The following is a 19395-nucleotide window of genomic DNA, read 5'->3' on the forward strand; positions in this document are numbered from 1 at the left end:
TTAAAAGGGAGTGGTGGTAGTTGCATATGTGAAGGCGTTCTCGAGATATCGACCAAAATGTGGACCAGGGCGACCCAGAACATCATCTGTCGGGTGCCGCTAGTTTATTTATATATGTAATACCACGAACAGTATTCCTAGATTCCAAGGACTTTTTTCACTCTGCAGAACTTTTTCATATTCTTCTACTTAATATGGTAGGTGTCACACCCATTTTACAAAGTTTTTTTCTAAAGTTATATTTTGCGTCAATAAACCAATCCAATTACCATGTTTCATCTCTTTTTCGTATTTGGTATAGAATTATGGCATTTTTTTAATTTTTCGTAATTTTCGATATCGAAAAAGTGGTCATAGTCGGATTTCGGCCATTTTTTATACCAACATGAAGAGAGTTGAGAAAAGTACGTGAACTAAATTTAGTAAAGATATATCGATTGTTGCTCAAGTTATCGTGTTAACGGCCGAGCGGAAGGACAGACGGTCGACTGTGTATAAAAACTGGGCATGGCTTCTTTATCTTTATCTTTATCTTCATCTTTATCTTTTCCTTTATCTTTCTCTTTATCTTTAGCATTAAAAGTACTCTGGACAAATTAAATGAAAAAGGGCGGAGCCACGCCCATTTTAAAATTTTCTTTTATTTTTGTATTTTGTTGCACCATATCATTACTGGAGTTGAATGTTGACATAATTTACTTATATACAGTAAAGATATTAAATTTTTTGTTAAAAATTGACTTTTAAATACTTTTTTTAAGTGGGCGTGTTCTTCACCCGATTTTGCTAATTTTTATTTAACACATATATAGTAACGGTAGTAACGTTCCTGCCAACGTTTCAACGACTGCCAAATTACAGCTTGCAAAACTTTTAAATTACCTTCTTTTAAAAGTGGGCGGTGCCACGCCCATTGTACAAAATTTCACTAATTTTCTATTCTGCGTCATAAGGTCAACCTACCTACCAAGTTTCATCGCTTTATCCGTCTTTGGTAATGAATTATCGGATTTTTTCGGTTTTTCGAAATTTTCGATATCGAAAAAGTGGGCGTGGTTAAAGTCCGATATCGTTCATTTCAAATAGCGATCTGAGATGAGTGCCCAGAAACCTACGTACCAAATTTCATAAAGATACCTCAAAATTTACTCAAGTTATCGTGTTAACGGACAGACGGACAGACGGACGGACGGACATGGCTCAATCAAATTTTTTTTCGATACTGATGATTTTGATATATGGAAGTATATATCTATCTCGATTCCTTTATACCTATACAACCAACCGTTATCCAATCAAAGTTAATATACTCTGTGTGCAAAGCACGCTGGGTATAAAAAATCCTCACACAGGTAAACATGATATGACAAAGGCATTTAGTTACTGACGCACAAGTACCTGATTATAATAGCAATGTTCAAAATAATGGATGAAGCCAGATCTCAACGATATCAAAGCTAAAGGATGGAAGACATACGTGTTGAAATCGTAGGAAGCGCTGATTTTGCTTATTCAGGATTTGAAGGTATTTCGTGCGTCTCGCCCTATAAAAAAGGGTCAGCAATACATCCGATAATAAAGACGGAGGCGGAGGATATGTTGTACACAGAGTTAGGTAAAATATCCTATGGTACGGCAGAGTTAATCTGCACCTAAGAGGGAGAAATCGAGAGCCTTTAATTAAAGGGACCAGCGGAGGGCATAGACGCAACTGTGAATCTGTTCCGAGGACACACGCAACTTAATTATGCTGTGGGTTTTACAAATAAACTCTCAACACAATAAAGTTGCATCGAGAGAAACCTTCCTAATCTTTAAAGTATGTTCCGTTGGCATGGTGCTGACCCTGAGGCAATGATTCTCATTGGTTTGAAAGGAGAAGTACAGGGGGAGACAGAGAAAGAGAGTGAAGACCAAGAGGAAGATGAGGATGGTGACGGCGAAAGAAAAGAGAAGGAGCAGGAGGCAAAGATGAATATGAAAAAAAAGATTAAGGTGAAGATATATGTAGATGAAGATAATAATAAAGACAAAAATAAAGATAAAGATGAAGATAAACATAAAGATAAAGATAATGATAAAGATAAAGATGAAGATAAAGATAATGATAAAGATAAAGATAAAAATGAAGTCAAAGATAAAGATAAATATAAAGATAAAGATGAAAATAAAGATAAAGATAAAGGTAAAGGTAAAGATAAAGGTAAAGATAGAGATAAAGATTAAGATAATGATAAAGATGAAGATGAAGATAAAGATAAAGATAAAGATAACGATAAAGATAAGATAAAGATAAAGATAGAGATAAAGATAGAGATAGAGGTAGAGATAAAGATAAAGATAAAGATAAAGATAAAGATAAAGATAAAAATAAAGATAAAGATAAACATAAAGTTAAAGATAAAAATAAATATAAAAATAAAGATAAATGTAATTATAAAGATAAATTTAAAGATTAAGATAAAAATAAATATAAAGATAAAGATAAAGATAAATGTATATATAAATATAAATATAAAGATTAAGATAAAAAGAACATATAGAGGTAAAGATAAATATAAAGATAAAGATAAACGGAAAGGGAAAGAGAATAAAATGACAAGGAGACGGATACGGAGGGGTAAAAGGGGTGAGGGAGGGGTAGAAAGAAAGAAGTAGATAAGTAGGAAGTAGCATTTCTGAGCCAATTTTCGAGCAGCGCAACATTTTCCTGTTCAACTGAATATTGCTTGTAATTTGCTGTAACAATTTAAAATTTTGCAACGAATTTTTATAGATTGCACGATTGACAACACATAATATAAAAGTAGTAAAAGGGATGTATGTATGTACAGTCGTTAGCACATAAATGGGAGTGAAATTTCCTATCAAATTTTATTAATTGTTCTCAATTTTTCAATTACACAATTCATTGAATTTTTTTTTCTAAAAGTAACGCAAATAACCAAAGAAGATAATAATTTATAAAACTAGCTTAACATTTTCACTGCTATTTTCGTGCTCGCAACTGTATATCGAAGAAAGTTTAAGTTAGATACCAATTTTAACCATAGAAATTTCACATTTTAAAGCTTTTAGAAAAACACTGGATACGCATATACATACATACATATCTACATACAAGTTAACTTGCTATTTTATATTTTTTATCTCATATGTAAATTATCCTATTACACTTTTGCACATTCCTTTATATGTACATTCATGTATGAAATTTAAGTCAACCAAGCTTTAAAATAAATACAAAGCACAGTACAAAATCTTGACATTGTTCGGTTGTGCGAGTTGTGGGTGTGTGAGTAAAATTCCGCTCATGTGGTTCATAGAGATTTTTACTTAGGGTTTGGAAAATTATTCTATTGTTATTCGACTTCAGTATGAAACCGTTAGCATGCTAATTAATCGGTTTCCTGTATTCCAATAGTCCCTTGCTTGAATTGATCGAATATTCGGGCAAAGCAACATCAATATTTTAGAAACAAGTTTTTCAATTAGAGGAAAATTTTTCTAAGCGGAGAGTGAGCGTGGTGCGACTGTTTAGCAAGCATTTCGAGTATATTTGCGCGATGAAGAGCTCTCAGTGAAAACTCATCTACCTTGCAGATGCGGTTCAGAGTCGGCATAAAACAAGTAGGTCCCGTCGGACCAATTCGTAAGGAAATTTAAAAATCTATGCGGAGATTTTCGCGCCTTACATTTATTATTTTCTTTTCTTACATGAGGTTCTGTGTGGTTTAATCCCACTAATGCCTCATGTGCAAATATCGAGTGTATCGGGTTAGAATACAGTCGATGAGTTCTCAAGGCACATATCAATAGACTTGTGTAGCGGTTTCGCAAAAGCCCCTGCTATCTGACCAGAAGCCATTGCAGATCATTCCATCGAAACTGAGGTCCCAAATTTCTGAGTAAACTCCTCAATTTTTATCAGTCCTTCTATGAATAAATATCACATACATGTTTGTTGTGAAATACGCATCATTATTGGCCGTGCTCGTACGTACTGTCTTTACAGATGCCGTTTACTTCATAAAGAGAGTCAGTGTAACAGTGCATTATACGTTTAAAGCCTCTGGAGGTCATGATCTATTCGCATTTCTGCAGTCATAGTTATTTGAAAGAATTTCCGGTAAAAGAATGGCGTATATACGTATATTAGGAGCTTGAGTCGAAATCCCTTTCCATCCTATTGATTTTAAATATCCGAAAAGCTTTCCTTGAGCTCTGAGAATATATCCGTGAAATTCAATTATATTTCGGCGCAATGTGCACAATCACGCTGTAGGTTAACCACCGCTTCTTGCGCACCTGGCTGCGACCTCGATGAGGTACTGTATTTCAGTCCTCTTCATGGCGCCTTGTATCAAAAGTCCAATGGTTGGTGATTACCTCTGCCATATTTACATATCTCTGGTTGAAGATTTTATTTTGTTATAAAATGTCATAGACTATACAAAATTGTTATCTTCTCCACTTTCATAATACCACACCTTTTCCAACATTTTTTCAGAAAAACTCGAATATTATTCAGTAGAGATTAAATTTATTTCAGAAAAACAGAAATTAAATTCAGATAAATACAAATTTCATATCAGTCTCGTCTCACTTGGATCTCCATTGGAATCATTCAAGGTTGATATCGGTCTCATTTGAAACTATGTCGTTGCTACGCCACGACACTCTAAGTAGTTATAGCTTACCTCACCGTTATTTTATGTGGCATCATAACGGACTTTCATGCCGTCCAAGTGTTCTCTTCACTTTTTCCCACTTTCATACAACTATTTCTACATTTCCTTTCCATTTCCCCTGCTTTCTCTTCTCTTGCCTTCATGTCCCCATTTGCGTGGAGATATTTCGTGTTTGGCTTTACTCTGCAGTACATTACAAAGGTAGTCAAAAATTTAGCAAAATAGTACCAAAAATTTTCCCTCCTTACTACTTTGAAATTCATGACCAGATTATGGCGGCCGTCAAATTTGTGTTTGGTTTTATTGCGTCATAATATGTTATTATTTTCTTAAATAATTGGATAGCCTAATTTTTATCGCATGAGAGAAAATAGGTTTCGATCCGCTATCGTATTTACGGTTCCATCGCTGTATCGAATTTTGGAAAAGTGGGAAGTGTCACGCCTTTCGCTTTATCTTGGCAATTAACTATTTGAAGTAGGTATTCAACGTTCGGTATAGAAAGTCCATATGATAATGAAGTTGTAGGAGCGAGAGGGATTGAAAGGGTGCAAGTCGAAACGAGAAGGAATTGGGAGTGGTAGTAAGTGCGGCAGTAGTAGTAGGAGTGATAGTGATAAATATAATTAAGTTGAAATTAAATGTAACTAACTGCTTCATTCTGATTCCGCACGAATAGTCTGTACAAATGTAAATGATTTTTTAGAACGTGTAACTACCGTTTTTTCAAAGTTCCACTATACTGAACTACTGGGAATAAATATAAAAAAAAAATACATATTTACTAGATTTTCCAGATATTCTTATTCATCACAAACTAACATTCGTTTTCTGTTTTTTTACAGCTAAAATGCTACACATCCTTCTAGGACTTAAAACGAAAAGAAAATGGTGCCTCAGCAACAAAAAACAATTACAAATCCGAGTCATAGCATATGCAAGTCAACGCATGCACCAGCAACCATTTAGTATATAAAAAAATAAGAAGACAATGTTTTCTCATACCCCACCACACATCCAATTGACAACGGTTGCTATTGTCACCAGTGTGTTATCACGTGCCGCGACATCATCATCATTATCACTAACGTCGTCATCTGACGAAATGTCGTTACTTGATGATGATATCATCCAGCAGGCATATTACTCCAATTCGCCAATTTTTGCCTTCGACTCATCATCTTTGGTGGATCTACAACAGCTATTGCGGAGTGATGCATTCAAACAGAATATGTCACTGACACTTAATATATCCACAGAGAATCTAACAGATCTATTAAATACTGCACAACTTAATCAAACGTGGGAGCTGCCACATCAACAACATGCAATGTTAGTGCTAATTTCGTTGAGCATTTGCTATGTTCTCATTATTTTGGTGGGTGTTGTTGGCAATCTAATCACTTGTTTGGTTATAGCAAGAAATAAGTTTATGCATACAGCAACAAATTACTACTTATTCAACTTGGCCTTATCGGATTTGATATTGTTGGGTACAGGTGAGTGTTTTTTCTTTCCGTTTTTTGATAGAATTTATACTAATACGCCCCTTCAATGTTGGTCGCCTTGTAGTGGAGAAGGGGCTTAAGCATCATGTTGGAATCTCCTCTGCGGAGAGGTCCCAACATGAGACGAACTAAGAGGAAAGCCCCATATGTCCTACAGCGTCGATGGCGTGTTCAAAAGAACGCATCACTTGTCGCTGCATGCAGGAAATGTGAGGATTGCCGCACCAACAACACCCAAGCCAAGGTGTTGAGGTACCCGTGCCCATGGCTATGTGGTCCGCGGGTGTATATTGAAAGGCTTATCGCGAACGGTCCCCTCCTATGCCCGGGAAAGGTCGGTTGTATAAGTGCCTTACCACCGGTATGCTGGCTCTGCCGGTGGCTGACTATCCATTCCATGCAAACTAGTGGGAGCTGTATGCCCAAAGTAAATACAAATAATAAAAAGGAGGGGGAGAAAGGGAGCGTTCTGGGAACGCTCTCTTCTGGCGATGCCAACAAACTCCTGGGGGAGCTCAACCTGGCGGAGCTGGGTGAGGATGGGTCGTCAATCCTCGGAAGGCGAGCAGGCGAGTCTCAACCCAATGAACAGGGTGGCTCAAATTAACATGCATCACTCAAAATTCGCCTCGGATAACCTGCTGGTCCTCCTCAGGGAGGAGGACATTTATGTCTGCCTAGTGCAGGAACCATGGGTCTTGCGGTCACAGGTGATTGGCCTAAAGACCCGATACTATAACCTTTTTTACACACATGGAGAAGGTAAACCGAGGACTTGTATCCTCGTTAGGAATACTATTAGTGCTTTCTTTTTACCTAATTTCAGTAGTTATGACGTTGCTGTGGTCAAGGTCGAGTCAACAAGCGGCCGAACCATCACGGTCGCCTTGGCTTGTATGGCGAACGATCGACCCGCTCCTCCAGAGGAGGTAGCGGAAATGGTAGCACAAACAGCCAAGAAGGATGTGATGGGTTGCGACGCCAACGCAAGGCACGCGGTTTGGGGGAGCACTGTTTGAGCGGTGAGTCTCTGTTTGAATTTATATTAGCTAACAACCTTTACGTATGTAACTAGGGCAGCTCTCCCACCTTTAGTTTTCCGAGTACGGCGAACTACCCGGGAAAGTCCTTGATATAACACTAACATCTAACTCCCGGGAGCTTACGGTTAGAAACTGGGAGGTGTCGGAGAAACTTTCCCTGTCGGATCACCGGTTGATCCTTTTCGACATAGACTGGGAAAAAGAAATAAGTCAGCCTCACAGAAACCCTAAACGGACGTCCTGGAGCGTATTTGACAAGATAGTCAGTGATAGGCTCCATAGAAGTAGGACGCCTATTCAATCTAAGGACAGTCTTGACGACCGAGTCCGGTCTCTGGAGAAAATTTTGAGGTGGCCTTTAGAGTCGCCTGTTCAATTTCGAAGAGCAAAAAGACCTTCCCACCGTGCTGCTTTCACCTCTGCTTTGGTTGATCACCATAAATGAAATCCTAGGAAAACTTAACGCAGGGGGGGGGGGGTTAAGATCGTGGCGTATGCCGACGCCGTGGCGGTCTTGGTCTCTGGTCCTTTCCCCTCCGTAATGAGCGAAATCATGGAAAGGGTCTTGGATAAACTCAGCAGGTGGGCACAGGGATGTGGTCTTAGGTTAAATCCCGACAAGACAGACCTGCTTCTATTCACGAGGAAGTACAAGCCACCTGCCTTCAGACTACCATTCGTAAACGGCCAGCAACTAACCCTGTCATCGAGTACCAAGTATCTGGGACTAACAATTGACTGCAAGTTGAATTGGAAAGTATGCATCGAAGAGCGGGTACGGAAGGCCTGCATCGCCTTCTATGCCTGCAAATCAATGTTTGGTAAGAAATGGGGACTCAAGCCAAGCATGGTACTTTGGATGTACGAGGCGGTGGTGCGACCGGTGCTTACCTATGGTTCCATAGTCTGGTGGGAAGCTCTAAGTAAGAGCTACAATCTCACCAGCCTGCAAAAAGTTCAGCGCACTGCGTGCGTTGGTGCCATAGGGGCCGGACGCACTTGCCCCACAGCTGCTTTAGACCCCATTTTGCACCTGATTCCGATCGACTTGCATATACTTTGTATATGGTCACAAACCGCACTGAGACTCAGGAAGTCTGGGTGTTGGAAGGATACTCAGCAAGGGCATAGTAGTATCCTAAAGAAACTTCCGGAAGGTACATGTAGTACCGAGACAGATTACTACCCTCGCAAACTGAAGTTTGAGAACGGTTGTAATACCACCATTCCAAGCAGGAACGAGTGGAAGAGAAACCCGGGCATAAGGGTCGACGACATCCAAATCTACACTGACGGCTCCAAGATGGAATCGGTAGTGGGGGCCGGAGTCTTCTCTGAGTCCCTAGATTTGTCTGCATCATTCAGACTCCCAGCGCACTGCAGCGTGTTTCAAGCAGAAATCCTCGCGATTTGGCAAGCCTGCAAATCACTGGAGGGCTTGAATGTAGCTGGTAAAGTTTGCATCCTGTCTGATAGCCAAGCAGCGATAAAAGCGCTTTCCTCGCCACACATTAACTCAAAATTAGTGTGGGCTTGTAAGCTACGCATATCCCAATTATCCACCAATCTATAACTGCGCGTTATCTGGGTCCCGGGTCATAGGGATATAGAGGGTAATGAGAAGGCCGAAGAGCTAGCACGCAGGGGCTCATCGGAGATGAACGAGGAAATAACTAGTGCCGAAGTAGGCATACCCTTAGCAGTAGCCAAGGGGAATATCCAAAGCTTCTACTTGAAGAAAGCACAAACAAAGTGGAATAACATCACCACCTGTGTAATATCAAAATCCATTTGGCCAAACTATGATGGAAAGAGGACGAGAAGTCGTCTGAACAAATCCTAGCCCTGGACACACGTAAACTGATAGCAATCTGCACCGGTCATTGGGCAGTAGGTACGCATGCGGAAAAGATGGGCATTCCGTATAACGACTACTGCAGAAGCTGCAAAGATCCAAATGCCAGGGAGACAGTAGAACACTTTATGTGTAAATGCCCGGCTCTGGCTAGAGCCCGCCTAAGGTTCCTTGGAACGCCTCAGAGGGTTATCTGTGATAGCAATCCCGAATATTCTTAATTTTATCAACAAATCTGGCTGGTTGTAATACATTGACCGTAACATTCCGTAGGTTTTTAGACGAGTTACATGGCATCAAAACGGCTTTAAATAGCTACTTGGGCGACCAGGGTCGCAGCCATTTCACCTACCTACCTACCTATACTAACACGTGTTGCACGAAATGGCAAAAAAATAAAGTAGCAAAAAAAGTTTTAAATATTTTCCATAAACAAATTAAATAAGTTTAGAAAGTCACTAAGAAGTTTGACATTTTGTATGAGATGGCACCATGATGGTGTGGGTCAGCGTGCAAAACAGGCGCGTGGCTTAATAATATGCGCATTCGCTTGTCTATTACCAAGTGTATCGCCTTCCTTTTCAACATTAAAATAAATTAGGGTAAACATTAAGACATCCGCTATTTCATACCCATCTATTCCCATATGCCCTGGGACCCAATATAGATGTATGCTTCTCCCTGTCCCGATTCTCTCCAGAGACTGCTTACACTCTAAGACGCATTTAGATGCTGTGCTATGCGAGATTATTGCCTCAACTGCTGCTTGACTGTCAATATAAAAGTTAACACGAATGCAGCTTAGGTTATTCTCTTCCAGGGTTTTCTACTGATTTGGTTATGGCTACTATTTCCGGAAAACGCTTCAGTAATCCGGCAGCCTGTATTATTTCCGTAGCAGCACAGTATACCGCAGACCCTACTCCTTCCACTACTTTTGAACCATCTATGTATATATGTATGGCCTCGTCCGCCATTTGAGCACCCTTGCGCCAACCGTTCGCCTTTATTGTGGTCTTAAGATCGCCCTCGAAGCGCAGATAAGGAATCTGGTAGTCTGTTCGTCTTGTGATTGATGACGCTATACTACTATGGCCGTATGGTCGGCGCTCAAGCTGCCCCAGGCACCGAACCTGGTTGCAGTTGTTAACGCTATGTTCTTTGCTACCAGGTGTATAGGTGGAATGTGCAGAATGGCGTACAGTGCCGCCGTCGGGGTTGTTTTCAGGGCACCCGAAATGCTAAGCATTGATAGTCTACATACCGCCTCTAATTTTTTGAGGTAGGTTGTTTTTGTGTGGCTTTCCACCAAACAAGAACTCCATAATAACAATAAGTGCTTGCAAAGTTCTTAAAATTGTGGTTGTATTTGAGCCAACCAAAGACACTGTCCGAATGCTTTGCGGTGTGTTATCGATATTGTAGGTCTTGGGTATCGATTCGATACGTTCCGTAACAAGCAACCTTGAAGCACTAGCCCGACCATCATGGCAACGATTGAGAATGACCACATTAAACCTTTTAGGTCAACCCAAAAACTGTTTGGCACCGCTCTCCATGGTTTTCCATGTTCGTGGTTTAGTTTGCCCATAGGAAGGCTCTGGATCATGAAGTGCTGCGTAGGAGCCTGTAGCTCAGAACTACAAGTGTGGCCATCATCTGTCACGCTCTGCTTCCGATTAGCATTACTTCAGAAATAGTCATTAAACCTGCAGTGCGAAACTGGCGCTTTGCTTGACTTTTTCACGTATTCGTTTAATTATTACATTTTTTTATTTGAATATACGCCAATTTTAGTTAATCTTGTGTAATCTTCGAGACAAAAACAAATAAATAAATATAATATCAAAACTAACTCTAAGGAACTAAAGCTAAGAAATTGTCAAATAATGATATTGAAGTAGTTAGGAAATTATCCGGTAAGGGAAATTTTCCCTTAATCAAATTCGAAATGAGCTTGCAATTGTCCGCACATAATCCTAAAATGATTCCGAAATAATCTCGAAAAAATTCTGGAACAATTTAAAAATGACGATTGTACAGTTTCGAAATCTACCGAAATGGTTCTGGAATGATCCTCAAATAGTACCGGCAACAGTCCCGAAATTTTTCAAATAAATAGGTAACAAAACCTACCTAACATTTTTGCCAAGTTATGGGGAATCCAGAATGTTAGCGTAAGCTAGTTTTGAAAGTGATATGCTATATCGTCGGTCCAATCCCAAAGTTACGAATGTGCATATTTGATGTTGTGAGAAAAACGCGTAAGACATTGTTAAAAATAGAGATTTAATTAATAGAGATTTAATTTTGTATTTTTCAACCACTATTGGAAGGTTTACTTTTGTAAACCACTAAGTAATGTTAATTGAAAAATTATTTTTAAATTTTTTTTTTTTGTTTTTTCAAAAAAATGCACATTTCTTGTTTTGGCTTTGCAAAATTTGACATATATAATATTTCGTTAAAACAAAAATGGCACATTCGTGACTTTGGCATTGTACCGACGATATAGGGGAGTTTAGAATGCAAGTGTAGGCTTAGTAAGTGTTATTGGTATTCACAGGATGTAAGCTTTAGTGTACTCGCTAAACTAGCTTAATGTGGGAACAATGTAAGTGATGTAGTTGATATAAGCAAAACAGGTAGCAAATTAAGGCAAGGAAAGGTGCGCTATTTGCTAACGGTTTGCTATCGTCGGGCTATATACGGTTAGACCACACTTATCGACGAGCTACCGCTTTGTTCTTGGATGAAAGATTACAGCAACAATCAGATAAGCTGCAGTCACTGTTTGACAGTTTGTCTGATAAAATAAAGACGCTGGAGAATAGGTTGGTGAGTAGACTCAACGAAGAGGTTGCTGACCTAGTTAAAAAAGTCAGCGAGTCGGAGCAGCGTATGGTTTTATTGGAAGCCGAAGTAGGAGAGTTCAAGAACAAATTGGTGGAACTACAAAGTGAGATAAAAAGAGTAGAGGCAGCGAAATTGACTTCGGACTTAGCTGCTGACGCTGTCATTTTTAGTGTACCATACGTGGATGGAGAAAACTTAAAAAGCATTTTAACCAAATTCGCCTTTCTATCGATTTTCTCGTTCCACAAATTCGTGATATTTTCCGTACAGTGCAGGCTAAAAGAGCAAGTAGCGCTGTAATAATAAAATTTCATAGCCCTCACGATAGGAATAGGACGCTGCGCGCTTTCAGAGAGCATCGTAAGCAAACAAAAACAGCGATATCATTATCTGTGGTTGGTCTCGACGGCCACTTTAGAATATTTGAAAGTATACCAGTGGAGAAAAGAAAACTCTTACAAGCGGCAATACGGCTTAAAAGAGTAGGTAAAATTAAGTCTGCGTTCACCTTAAGAGGCGAAGTCTACATAAGAGAAAACCAAGACTCTCAGCCAACAATGATATCAACTCTTGATGAGCTTATTACATGCATAAACTAATATGAAACGAGATATTGACAAACATTCGCTTTGTTCCTTTATAAGTTTATTTTTATGTTTTTCTTTTCTTCTCTTTTCCTTTCAAACCATACTTCACCTAATATTTATTATAAAGATTTTTAGTTCAAGTGCTATACTCAATGCATGCATTATAATTATATGTTTTTCTGGTAATGTTATAGTTGTTTTGGGTTTTATGTCTGTTGTTTATATCTTCTAGCAGAGACGTGGGTGGTGCAGTAAATAACAGCCTTGTAATGCTAAACGTATTATGCCATCAACATAAAGGCTTTAACATAGTGCACTTTAACGCGAGAAGCCTCAATAATGAAAAAATGGACTACGTAAAATTTGTATTTGAGTCGTCTGCCGTTGATGTAATCTGCGTGAACGAAACTTGGTTTACACATGAATTGGACAACATTCATTTTAATATCAATAACTACAGGCTGATTCGAAACGACAGAATGCATAAGAGGGGAGGGGGTGTTGCAATTTATTATAAAAATACTATTCAAATGCAGCAAATATTAATATCTGAAGGCCCAGTAGTAGAATATCTAATTGTTAAGCTATTCAATAGATCTGTTAAAATGTTAGTGTCATGCGTGTACAACCCCCATAAGTCTATAAGTCTCGTAACATTTTTTTCGTCCTTAGCCTCGTATGTAGTAGACTTTGATTATTTCGTTATCTGTGGAGACTTAAATGTTAACTTACTTGTTTCTGATTGCTCTAGTGATAGATTATTAGAGAATGTTGCCGCGGCTGGCCTTTCTATTTTTAATAGAAACGTACCCACAAGATATGCCAATAACTGCTGTCCTAGTCTGCTGGACTACTTTATTGTTTCTGATCCTAAAAGTGTTTTAAAATTTGACCAGCTTTCGTTCTTGTCTAACCATGACTTAATTTTTTGTGCCCTGAACTTTAGATTTGACCAACCCAGTATAGAAAGTACATATAGTTTTAGAGACTACCGTTTAGTTGACAATAATGCCCTTTTCTCCGATTTGTCCAGTGTCGATTGGTGTGAATGCTGGCGTCTCCCATCTGTTAATGACAAACTTGACTTTCTCAATAATAAAATAGTTGAAGCTTTTGACAAGCATGTACCCCTGCGCACTCGAAACGTCAAGTCCGTATCATGTCCTTGGTTTAATAACAAAGTTATAGCTGCAATAAAAGGGCGGAATAAGGCGTACTGCAACTGGAAGAAGAAAAGACGTAACTCGGACTGGGACTCCTACAGAAATGCGAGGAATCTCGCCACAAAGACCATTAGAATAGAAAAATGTAGGTATTTTTCATCACGTCTCGGCCCTGAACTTCCGCCTAATGTCCTATGGCGAAATCTTAAAAGTCTGCGAGTGTGTGGTAAAGATCTTCCTGAGTGTACTCTGAGCTCAACTGTCCTTAATAATGCATTTGTTAGTAGTGCTGTATCTACTTTAAGTCCAATGAATGTTCTTTTTAGTGAATCTGCTTGTTTTCAAGGTTTCACGTTTGAATTCTCTACGGTACCGGAAGCCGATGTAATAAGATGCATTCTTAAAATTAAGACCAAAGCAATCGGAGTAGATGGAATTCCAATTATATTTGTAACAAGTAAGGAAGGTTAAGTTCGGGTGTAACCGAACATTACATACTCAGTTGAGAGCTACGGTGGCAACATAAGGGAAAATAACCATGTAGGAAAATGAACCGAGGGTAACCCTGGAATGTGTTTGTATGAAATGTGTATCAAATGAAAGGTATTAAAGAGTATTTTAAGAGGGAGTGGGCCATAGTTCTATAGGTGGACGCCATTTAGGGATATCGCCATAAAGGTGGATCAGGGTTGACTCTAGAATTTGTTTGTACGATATGGGTATCAAATGAAAGGTGTTAATGAGTATTTTAAAAGGGAGTGATCCTTATTTCCATAGGTGGATGCCATAAAGGTGGACCAGGGGTGACTCTAGAATGTGTTTGTACGATATGGGTATCAAATTAAAGGTATTAGTGAAGGTCTCGAGATATCGCCATAAAGGTGGACCACGGGGACTCTAGAATGCGTTTGTACATTATGGGTATCAAACGAAAGGTGTTAATAAGTATTTTAAAAGGGCGTGGGGCTTAGTTCTATAGGTAGACGCCTTTTCGAGATATCGCCATAAAGGTGAACCAGGGGTGACTCTAGAATGTGTTTGTACGATATGGGTATCAAATTAAAGGTATTAATGAGGCTTTTAAAAGGGAGTGGTGGTAGTTGTATATGTGAAGGCGTTTTCCAGATATCAACCAAAATGTGGACCAGGGTAACCCAGAACATCATCTGTTGGATACCGCTAATTTATTTATATATATAATACCACGAACAGTATTCCTGCCAATATTTCAAGGGTTTTTTATTTCGCCCTGCAGAACTTTTTCATTTCATTCTACTTAATATGGTAGGTGTCACACCCGTTTTATAAAATTTTTTTCTAAAGTTATATTTTGCGTCAATAAACTAATCCAAATACCATGTTTCATCCATTTTTTCGTATTTGGTATAGAATTATGGCATTTTTTCATTTTTCGTTATTTTCAATATCGAAAAAGTGGGCGTGGTCATAGTCCGATTTCGGCCATTTTTATGCCAGTACAAAGTGAGTTCAGATAAGTACGTGAACTGAGTTTAGTAAAGATATATCGATTTTTGCTCAAGTTATCGTGTTAACGGGCGAGCGGAAGGACAGACGGTCGACTGTGTATAAAAACTGGGCGTGGCTTCAACCGATTTCGCCCTTTTTCACAGAAATAAGGTATCGTCCCACAATCTAAGACCCTATCAAATTTCACATGGATTGGTAAATTTTTGTTCGACTTATGGCATTAAAAGTATCCTAGACAAATTAAATGAAAAAGGGCAGAGCCACGCCCATTTTGAAATTTTCTTTTATTTTTGCATTTTGTTTCACCATATCATTACTGGAGTTGAATGTTGACATAATTTACTTATATAGTGTAAAGATATTAAATTTTTTGTTAAAATTTGACTTTAAAAAAATTGTTTTTTAAAAGTGGGCGTGGTCGTTCTCCGATTTTGCTAATTTTTATTAAGCATACATACAGTAATAGGAAAAACGTTCCTACCAAATTTCATCATGATATCTTCAACGACTGTCAAATTACAGCTTGTAAAACTTTTAAATTACCTTCTTTTAAAAGTGGGCGGTGCCACGCCCATTGTCCAAAATTTTACTAATTTTCTATTCTGTGTTATAAGTTCAACTCGCCTACCAAGTTTCATCGCTTTATTCGTCTTTGGTAATGAATTATCGCACTTTTTCGGTTTTTCGAAATTTTCGATATCGAAAAAGTGGGCGTGGTTATAGTCCGATATTTTTCATTTTAAATAGCGATCTGAGATGAGTGCTCAGGAACCTACATACCAAATTTCATCAAGATACCTCAAAATTTACTCAAGTTATCGTGTTAACGGACAGACGGACAGACGGAAGGACGGACGGACATGGCTCAATCAAATTTTTTTTCGATACTGATGATTTTGATATATGGAAGTCTATATCTATCTCGATTCCTTTATACCTGTACAACCAACCGTTATCCAATCAAAGTTAATATACTCTGTGAGCTCTGCTCAACTGAGTATAAAAATGATTCTGCCTCTCATTGTAGGGACAGTTACCCATATAATCAACCATTCGATAACAACCTCATGCTTCCCGGAAACGTGGAAAGTCGTCAAAGTTCGACCTCACCCCAAAAATAGAAAAGCGTTTTCCCCGGGAGATTTCAGGCCTATTAGCATCTTACCGATTTTATCAAAAACGTTCGAAAGCTTATTGGCGGAACAAATCAGGACCCACGTGTCTGTACACAATCTACTCTCGCCATACCAGTCAGGCTTCAGAGCTGGTCACAGCTGCTCGACTGCTCGTATAAAAATCTTGGATGGCATACGCGTACCCTTTGACAAAGGCCAACTAACAATCCTGTGTCTACTCGATTTCTCGAAAGCCTTTGACTCACTCAATCACACACTACTGTGCTATAAGCTACAAAAGTATTTTAGATTCAGTAATAATGCTCGAAAGATGGTGGAAAGCTATTTATCAGGCAGGATTCAAATTGTTATGAATGGAACAGATGTGTCAGAGCCGATGGAAATAGTTGCGGGGGTTCCCCAGGGATCTATACTTGGCCCTTTGCTTTTTAGTCTTTTTATTAATGATGTGTTCAATGTATGCAGATTTGTAAATATGCACGCTTATGCTGATGATATTCAGCTGTACTTGGCTGGTGACTTTAGTGCAACACCTGATCTTTGCCTTGAAATCAGTAGCGATTTATCGGCGATATTTGGTTGGGCTAATAACAATGGCTTGTGCCTCAATGCTGGAAAATCTTACTGCTTGCCCATTGCGAAAAAGGATGCTTCGAGGCTTGAAATACGTAAAATAAGCATCGGGAACGCTGCTATAACAACCGTCAATAAAGCTAAAAACTTTGGAGTTGTGTTGAACTCGAGCTTCACTGCGATCGATCATGTTAACACAGTAGTGGGTAAGGTATATGGGACTCTTCGTAATTTGAGGCAAACTGAGCCCTATACCCCTCTTCAAATCAGGAAAAAACTTGCCATCCAACTCATGGTCCCGATCATTACGCATTCTGAGTTAGTTTACAACAAGCTAGACTCAAGGTCGGCTCATAAAATTGAGGTTGTGTTTAATCAAGTTGCGCGGTATGTTTATGGACTGGGCAAGTTCAACCATATATCAGCATGGAGAAGTCGTGTTTTAGGATGCAACATATTCGATTACCATAAGGCTAGGAGCTGCATTTTTCTTTTCCGTCTTATTTCAACAAAGACGCCGCTGTACTTATACGATAAAATAGTCTTTAATAAATCGACAAGATCGTGCACCTTAGCTGTCCCTATTTTTAACTACGTAGAGTCTACTAGGTTGTTTTTCGTCAACATCATACGTCTCTGCAATTCTATTCCTACTTCTGTAAGAAACTCTCTGAACCAAAACAACTATAAACAGATTCTTTATAGTTTTTTCTCTAGTGATAGCACTTGAGCTTTTTATCTATTGGCATTTTTGATATCTACATATTTCTCTATACTCCTTAACCTTTCTTTTTCTACTTCACTCTCATCTATTTTCTATATTTTGAAACACAGCTTAAGATATAAAACTATATATATGTAAGTTAATTAGTAGGGGGACTCATGTAACCGTATAAATGCCTTATAAAGTGTGTAAACGTATAAATTTATCTAGTTTACGCACGAGCTGTCAAATTTTGTATGAAAAATCATTTACACAATCTGTATAAATTTACGCGCACATTTCATTGTGTAAACGCGGTAAACTCAAAGGAATGCAACCTTGCAGACATTACAGACGGCATTTTCATCAAAAATCTCCAACATCAGCAAGTAAAGGCGTTTTAGTTTTGATTTTTCACTTAATCTTGGTATTTTTTAATTTGTATAACAATCAAAAAAATTTTTTTGGAAAAAATACAGCTGGAAAACAATCAATTTTATCAAGAGTATTACTAGGTGCGTTCATATAACCGCGTGTGTAAATGGATATAATTTTACACCTTATAAGTTTATATGCTATCATGAGTCCCTAGTATTATAAAAACCACAATGGTTATGACATCTGTTCGTTTTACTATAAAAGATTTCTTATCTTAATGTACTGATAATTAAATTGCCTAAATAAATTGCCTAAATTGCCTAAAAAAATTGCCTTATCGACGACGTATAGACGAGTTATCGTTTTTTTATAAAAGTGTTATGAATTTGCTATCCATAGGAAGTTACCTATTATTTATCGAGAACTTATCGGTTTGTTATCGATTAGCTATCGAATATTTATCGAAAAGACTTATAAGCTCACAAAAGGTTTCGATTTGCTATCGAAAAAGTTATCAACTCTTTATCGATTTCTTATGAAAAAAAAATAGACTTGTTATCAGACAGTGTTCTATATACTATCGATTTTTTATGGAAAAGAAAGCGATTTTTTATTGATATGTTATCTCAAAGTTAGCAAAAATGTATCGAAAGGTTATCGAAAAGCTATCGATTTCTTATCGGAGTTACCCTTTTGTTATCGAAGGCTCAATATGGAGTCGCTGTAACTCGTTCTTTAACAAGCCGATAAGCAACCAATAAGAAGACTATGACATAGCGATACGAAACCGATACCTCGAGGATGACAATTCTCTATGGATAATAAAACGATAGTAAAATCATAACTTGTCGGTATCGGTTGCTACCGATAAAAAGCCCATGAAGCCCTTCTCAAAAATACCGTAATTCTTTGTTTCTGGTAATTTTACCTCTGTTGTGGGATAACTTTAACCCATTTTTTTTTAACTTTACATGAGGGGTTAAACGCATACATTTTTGACACAGTTTTTAAATTAACTCTGAGCTAAAAAATGAACTTGTTTTTCCGCAAGTGGGCCTTAAAGACATACGTTTTCTTGACGTTCTTAGGACTAGCGTCATTTTTTTAATTCGTCGTAAACAAAGTTTCAGTTGATACAATTATTGGCAGTAAAAAATTTGATTTTTATACCCAGCTGTACTTGTACACAGGGTATTATAACTTTGATTGGATAACGGTTGGTTGTACAGGTATAAAGAAATTGAGATAGATATAGACTTCCATATATCAAAATCATCAGTATCGAAAAAAAAAAATGTGAGCTCTGCTCAGCTGAGTATAAAAATGGGCGTGGCACCGCCCCTTTTATGACTAAGGAATTTTCTATGCTTCGGGAGCCATAACTCGAAGAAAAATTAACGGATCGTAATAAAAT

The 19395-nt window shown here is 38.2% G+C and overlaps 1 protein-coding gene across 9 annotated transcripts in view; it reads left to right on the top strand.

The window, feature by feature from the left end:
• Positions 1–19395, top strand: part of PK2-R2 (Pyrokinin 2 receptor 2) — a 432630-nt gene that overhangs the window by 363588 nt on the left and 49647 nt on the right. For all 9 annotated transcript variants that reach the window (XM_067760841.1, XM_067760842.1, XM_067760843.1 and 6 more), the window contains one exon: positions 5537–6190. In XM_067760841.1, coding sequence (XP_067616942.1) covers positions 5683–6190 — 508 coding nt within the window. In that variant the 5' untranslated portion in view covers positions 5537–5682. The remainder of the gene's footprint in view (positions 1–5536; positions 6191–19395) is intronic.

This window comes from Eurosta solidaginis, chromosome 1, assembly GCF_040869045.1.
Source record: "Eurosta solidaginis isolate ZX-2024a chromosome 1, ASM4086904v1, whole genome shotgun sequence".
Classification (NCBI taxonomy): domain Eukaryota; kingdom Metazoa; phylum Arthropoda; class Insecta; order Diptera; family Tephritidae; genus Eurosta; species Eurosta solidaginis.